This window comes from Colobus angolensis, unplaced genomic scaffold (assembly GCF_000951035.1).
Source record: "Colobus angolensis palliatus isolate OR3802 unplaced genomic scaffold, Cang.pa_1.0 Scaffold118, whole genome shotgun sequence".
NCBI lineage: Eukaryota > Metazoa > Chordata > Mammalia > Primates > Cercopithecidae > Colobus > Colobus angolensis.
This window is the reverse complement of record NW_012112919.1, coordinates 6881054-6887936: the sequence shown is the minus strand read 5'-3', so window position 1 is coordinate 6887936 and position 6883 is coordinate 6881054. Positions and strand designations below refer to the sequence as shown.

General features: G+C 42.7%; 1 protein-coding gene across 1 annotated transcript in view; it reads right to left on the bottom strand.

Annotated features, from left to right (window-relative positions):
• Positions 1 to 1092: 1092 nt before the first annotated feature.
• Positions 1093 to 6883, bottom strand: part of MAT2A (methionine adenosyltransferase II, alpha) — a 34715-nt gene continuing 28924 nt past the window's right edge. The window contains exons 4-12 of the mRNA XM_011925714.1: positions 5193 to 5270; positions 4976 to 5098; positions 4619 to 4731; positions 4392 to 4535; positions 3999 to 4217; positions 3626 to 3808; positions 3337 to 3470; positions 2647 to 2702; positions 1093 to 1621 (exon numbers count right to left, since the gene is read on the bottom strand). Coding sequence (XP_011781104.1) covers positions 1509 to 1621; positions 2647 to 2702; positions 3337 to 3470; positions 3626 to 3808; positions 3999 to 4217; positions 4392 to 4535; positions 4619 to 4731; positions 4976 to 5098; positions 5193 to 5270 — 1163 coding nt within the window. The 3' untranslated portion in view covers positions 1093 to 1508. The remainder of the gene's footprint in view (positions 1622 to 2646; positions 2703 to 3336; positions 3471 to 3625; positions 3809 to 3998; positions 4218 to 4391; positions 4536 to 4618; positions 4732 to 4975; positions 5099 to 5192; positions 5271 to 6883) is intronic.

Genomic DNA, 6883 nt, shown 5'->3' with positions numbered 1-6883 from the left:
CCCAGGCCGGAGTGTGGTGGTGCGATTTCAGCTTACTGCAAGCCCCACCCCTCAGGTTCACGCCATTCTCCTACCTTAGCCTCCCATGAGTAGCTGGGACTACAGGTAGCCACCACCACAACCAGCTAGTTTTTTGTATTTTTAGTAGAGATGGGGTTTCACTGTTAGCCAGGATGGTCTTGTGATTTGCCCACCTTGGCCTCCCAAAGTGCTGGGATTACAGGTGTGAGCCATGGTGTACAGCCTCCAGATTTCAGGTCTCCAGGCAAGCAGGCATAAGCAAGCATTCCCTGGCTCTACATTTGCAGAAGAGTAAAAAGCTGGACTACCATTCAGATGCTACTAGAAATGTATTCCAAGCATGTAGCTCCTATGTTCAAGGCCAGTGTTGGTCTATGGATTTTCTATACAACCTGCCATAAATGAAATTTGAGCCTCTGGAAATTGATAGCATTTTGTTTTAATTTCATCTGCATATTTATCTCTGCAAGATAAAATAGAAATCATGCTTTAGAACTTCTCAAATGGGAACATGAAACTACAGCCCTTAAAACGAAGCTCATAATTTAAAAATGTATGCAGATTAATAGGCTTAAATTGCCAGGACTTGGACATTACCCACTTTTAGTGGGTTTTATGCCTTCAATAGTTTGAAGCTCTGGATCTTGGTTGAAAACTTAAAAATGGCACTGAATGGCTACTGCAATAAGGACACATGAATTTTGGCCCAAGTAGAGTAGGACCAAATCTTGCTTAGGCCTTTAAATGCCTACAGTGGGTCTAGGGATTGAAGTTATTTTCCTTAATTATGGCTAATTATGGATTGCAATTGAGGGTTAGAGATACACAGATTCTCAGGTCATATTCGTATGATAGCATTTTTTAAGAGCCAAAGTCTGTCACCCAGGCTAGAGTGCAGTGGCTTGATAATGGTTTGCTAGAGCGCAGTGGCTTGATAATGGTTTGCTACAGCTTCCAACTTCTATGTTCAAGTGATCCTCCTACCTCAGCCTTTCGAACTGTTGGGATTACAGGCATGTACTACCATGCCTAGCCCCAAAGCACTGTAACAGAAATGAGTAACAGACATAGTTAAGGTAGAACCTAGCATTTTATTTAGATCTTCATTAAACTGTTGGAATTGAGAACCAGACATACGTAATAAACCTCCAAAAATAGATCCTGAAAGGCACTTTCTGCTTAGGGCAAGCAGTCATGGAATAAGCATGTAAACAAGCTGGCTTCTCTGTACCACACCAGCCAAGTCAGCTTTCTCCATGGCCAGCCGCACCAGCTCTGCCCTCCCTTCTGTTAACACCAGCCAGACCCCCTGTAGGTCTAACCCAAGGTTTTTCTGTAGGACACCTTGGCCTACCTGGGAATGCTGGAAACATGTTAAAGGAATCATGGTGTTGAGAGAAAAAAAAAAAAAATCTTTTAAAAGCTGCCATCTGAGGTGATGGCTTCTCTGTACTTACGCCATACCCCAGAATACAATAAATAAGCAATTAGAAAACGTTCAAGTATGAAGGGATTTCCTCCTCCCCGCCAAAAAGCACTGCTCTCTGAAGGAAGCTGGTTTCTCTGTAGCTACACCAGCTGTTCAGAAAGCTCATTGGACCTGGTTTTGAAAATAAAACAAAGTTAAAACCCTGGGAGGAGTTATTGTGCAGTGTGGAGTACTCAGGCTTTCTTATAAAGAAAAAAAAAAGTTATCTGGTACCAAAGTGTGCAACCTACAGACCCTCAGGTACTGCCCTGTGACTTCTCTGTATGACATCACAAGGCTGCCAAGTGCCTGTTTTTCTAGAACTAGTAGTTGGTGAGGTTTGGCTAGTGCTGAAACCATGCATAGGATTGGTTTACTAAATTAAAACCTTATTACGTACGTCCTCCAAAAGACAGCTGAAAGTGGAGAGATTTTGATTTGGTGCTGTTAGAGGTGGCAATTAAGAGCATAAGCACCAGGGAGATGGTTTAATGGTAACTGCCTTTTTTTGATGTCAGGCTAGAGCTCCAACTGGGAACTTGCGTTACATGCAAGATTGATTGGATAGGGAACACTCCCTGACAAAAGAGCTACATAATTAGAAGTGGATCAAGTTACAGGGAGGGTAAGGGGAAAGCTTCACATTCATAATAGAGCTCAAGACATTACAAATTCATGCTGACAGGGCTGTGGCATTGCCAGACAGGCTGTAAGTGGAACTACAAGTACTTTACGTGCACATTACAAGGACATTTTCAGCATCTGGTGGGAAAGTCAATGCAATTATGACTTTGGAGCGTTGGGTGATAGGGCACAAAGGTTCAATTTCAAAGCATTATTTACTACAGTGTTGTTTCTAGGCAGTTACATGGATCACCTATGCTCACTAAATTCATTATAATGGTGAACAAAACACCTAGGGACAGAATAGCAAGCCCAACTTACAGTCCCCCACAAAAGCTAAAATTCATGTCATTGACTAGAGTGACTGCAAGTGATCAGGAGCTGAAAGAGGACAGGAAAATTTAGGAAGGAGGGCCCTTTCCCTCAGAGCTTGAAGGCTTCTCTGTAGCCTACGCCAACAAGTCTGGGGAAAAAAGGCTAACACTTTCAATATTTAAGCTTTTTGGGCACTTCCCATGGGAAGCTGTCCCTACCAAAGTGGCCATAGGCTGCAGTCCTCTGATAAATTGGCTTCTTCAGATCCAGATCCCTGGAATATACAAGTCCGTAACTTAATATGTAGCAACAAATTAAAATAAAGCAAAACAATCAGCAAGACTCATTTTCAAGAGCTCTGGCAAATGAGTTCTCTGGGATATGCTAGGAAAAAAATTTGTGGCAGAAGTGTTACTTCCCTGGTGTCCAAACTCCTTGCACAGTCCTTATTAGTAACTATAGTTGTTTTTCCGTCCCTGGCTCAACAAATACGAAAACTTGTCATTATTCTGAGAAATTTCAATTGTCAAAAAGCTCATCTGAGATCCAAGAATACTTACCAAAGTCCCGCTGCCCACACCCTACCATGGTTTTTACATTGTAACAAGCCTTGAGCATCCCACTTTATCTCTATTTTCTTAACACCCTTAGGTAAGAGCACAAAGCTCTCAAATACCAAATCTGGAAGATTCTCTAGAGTGGTTAGCCTAAGCCATGGAGCACCATAATTTTAAATTTCTCTAATAACTAAGTCTTAACTAAGGCAGCAGTTCAAAACTGTTCTAGGAATTAAAATATATTTCCATTTGAGGAGTCTTCCTTCACACCTTCACCTCCTCAGCTTTAAGTATATATATACACACCCACACCCTCAATACTTGACTAGCAATAGGCTTTACCATCTTTACCTGACAATGACCCCAGGGCGGAGATCGAAATTCTTCTTCACAATCTCTAATAGCTCTCTCTCACTCTTCTGAGAGGTACCATAATGGAAAATGGAGATAGATAATGGATGAGAAACTCCAATAGCGTAAGAGACCTAGAAGGATTCAAATGTCGTAAGAATCAGTGATTGAAAAGACCCACATACTTGTGTAATACATTGGTATAAAACAAGCAGTTAAGTAGATTACTACTAAATACCCTCCCACTTACATGACTTTTAATCGTTGCAGTCATATAAAGAGTATATACCTGAACAAGAACCCTCCGGCACAGACCTCCTTTAACAAGGGATTTTGCCACCCAACGAGCAGCATAAGCAGCTGAACGGTCGACCTTGGTATAATCCTTTCCTGAAAAGGCACCTCCTCCATGAGCACCCCAACCGCCATAAGTGTCCACAATGATTTTCCGTCCGGTCAAACCAGCATCACCCTGAAATTACAGGATTTAAGTTACTTTATGCCTAGTGCTTTCCAAGTGGATACGGTTGCCTATTCTGAATTCACTCAGCAAATATCCTCCGATGATTCACATGTAGGTTTCAGAAAGCCTGAAAAAAATGTAGTGGCCAAAATTTTAAGTAACCATCAAAAATCTAGAAAATGCAATGAAATGACATTACCTGAGGCCCACCAATAACAAATCTGCCACTTGGCTGTAGGTGGTAGATTGTATCCTCATCAAGGTATTTTGCAGGCACAACTGCTTTGATGACTTTCTCCTTTAGGGCATCCCTCATCTCATCAAGACAAACCTCTTCATCATGCTGAACAGATATAACAATTGTGTGGACTCTGATGGGAAGCACAGCACCTCGATCCTGCATATACTGCACAGTAACCTTGAAGGCAACACAGGTCATCAGAACAGTATACCAAACAATAGCTTTGTATTTGTTTCTCTACCTGAAGTTACAATACAGCAAAACAAATGCTTTTTCAGTTAGCTATTATCAAAATTATGGATCTTCTATGCTGATGTAATGAGACAACCAAGCTTTATGATCATCACTTACTTGAGTTTTAGAATCAGGGCGTAACCAAGGCAAAGTGCCATTACGGCGCAGTTCTGCTAGTTTGGCATTTAGCTTGTGTGCCAAGACAATGGTTAAAGGCATACACTCCTCAGTTTCATCAGTGGCATAGCCAAACATTAAGCCCTAAAGAAGGAAAAGTCACCAATGTGATCAAGCTCCAGAATTTAATGTTAGAAGAGATTAAAACAGCCTCTACACCAAGATACCTGGTCTCCAGCACCAATATCTTCTTCATTTCTGTCAAGATGAACACCTTGAGCAATATCTGGTGACTGTTGCTCCAAGGCTACCAGCACATTACAAGTCTTGTAGTCAAACCCTATAAGCAAAAAACACATCTTCTTTAGGTCCTAGAAATACCTTCTGATTACAGCAATTATCTGGAATTCTAAACACTGCAGAAGAAATCAAATATACCTAAACCATTAGACCTTTTAGAGAATGAACAGAATAGGGCATAGTGTATAGTAACAACTTGAGTTTAGGATTAGCAAGAACTGGAGTTTCTTCAAATCTCACTAGCTATTACCTAGAAAAAAATGAGCAAAATTATTGAAACACACCTTTGGAAGAATCATCGTATCCAATGTGTTTAACAGCTTCACGAACCACTTTCTGGTAGTCAACAGCAGCTCTGGATGTAATTTCCCCAGCAAGAAGGATCATTCCAGTTTTAGCAACAGTTTCTAATAAAAAGAGACATTCAACTCAAGTATCACTTCTATAAAAATAATTTTTATGCTATCTTTCCACCAGTTGATAAACCCATTCTAAACCTACCACAAGCTACTTTGGCATCAGGATCCTGTTGAAGGTGGGCATCAAGGACAGCATCACTGATCTGGTCACAAATCTTATCTGGAAAAGAGAAATTCCTGGCTCAATTTATTTAACTTTAAACAAAGTATCTACATATGCAAGCTCCCTCCCTGTAACTATCTGTAAAATCTTTGGAGGTTTTTAAAGAAACATGCTTAATACATCTTAATTCATTGTATATGCACTTTACCCCTAAAATTCAAAGTTTGCATTATAAATCTAACCAACCACCAGAAAGGTGAACTGTTAGTCCTATCTCCTTTAAATAACAGAATTTGCCCTATATCATATTCACTTCCACAACTGTACCAAACCCCTGTGCACCTGGGGTTCTGGTAGAACTGAGGCCACAGGCCAGTTTCCCTAATCTTAAGGAGCACCAATTATAATGAGCAACAAGAGAATTCAATAAAACAATTAAAGGAAAGGCATTTTGTGACTAAAATGGCAATTATCTGATCTTGTTATTAGGAGGCGGGAAACAAAAGCTCAACAATGTAGAAAATGCTCAAACGTATGCATGTACAACTTCTCCCTGCTTTATCATCTACTGTTTAGGAGGAAGAAGAAACAAATAAATATTCCCCAATTCAAGTTCTTTTTTCTCAATTTTCTATAAACACCCAAAACAGAATCCAAACATAATGTGGAAGCCAGACTGCAGGCTTAAAACTTCAGTCTACTACTAACTGGTATAACAGCTAACCTTCAGCACTCATCTAGATCCTGGGTTTGTCTCTTATCACTAAGTTACTTAGGGGATTTCGTCATGGGCACAGTAAACTGACCAGACCCTAAAGCCACCAGATAGCTACTGCGGTCATTCTAAGGGCAGAAACAGCCTAATTTAGGAGCCAAATAAACATCTTTACTAGCCGATATGCTCAGGCTTAGATTTTCAGTTCCTGGAAATAGCTTTACTCCTCCTTCACGTGCCAACTGATCCCCATAATGGCGGTTAAGCAAAGTCTGAAGTAAAACCCTGCCTAAGGGCAGCACTGAAGAATTTAAAAGGGAACCCAAAGCAATGGCAGCTCCTAATTCATACTTCCTATCCTTTTCACAAGGGGTCCAAATAAGGACTGCCTTCTTCCACATGCGCTATATTTAGTCAGAGGCCATCACCTTGAAGGCAAGGCCATATCCGCCGAAGGGCATGTGCGTATTCTCCAGTGTGTGGTCAAGACCTAACCACTGAGGCAGTGGAGCCAGACGACGTCGCGAGGCATGGGCCCTCCACCCCCCCACCCCTCAAACCGAGGGTCAGGAGAGCCGGGGAGGCCCACGGCTCCCCCTCGCCCAGATACCACATGCGGCAAACACGTGGTCTCCGCTGCAATGCGGGGCGCGCGCTCCCGAAGGCCGGATGCGAGCACGCGAGGAGGCTCGGGTTGCCCACTCCAGGTTTGTCAGACGGCAGGACCTGGAGGGGTTAACAGTGCCCTCCCTTCCCGGCTAGAACACGTTAGCGACCACAGCCCCCGCCCTTCTCGTTTTCTGGAACCTTCCGCATGCCGAGGCGCGCGACCAAATGGAAGGGGAGGAGTGGGGAGGGGAAAAGAGAAAAGGGAGGGGGAAGAGGAGCGGCGGCCACGCGCCAGGTCCTGGCGGCGCCACGAGGAAAGCGCGCGGTCGCCGCTCTTCCCACCACC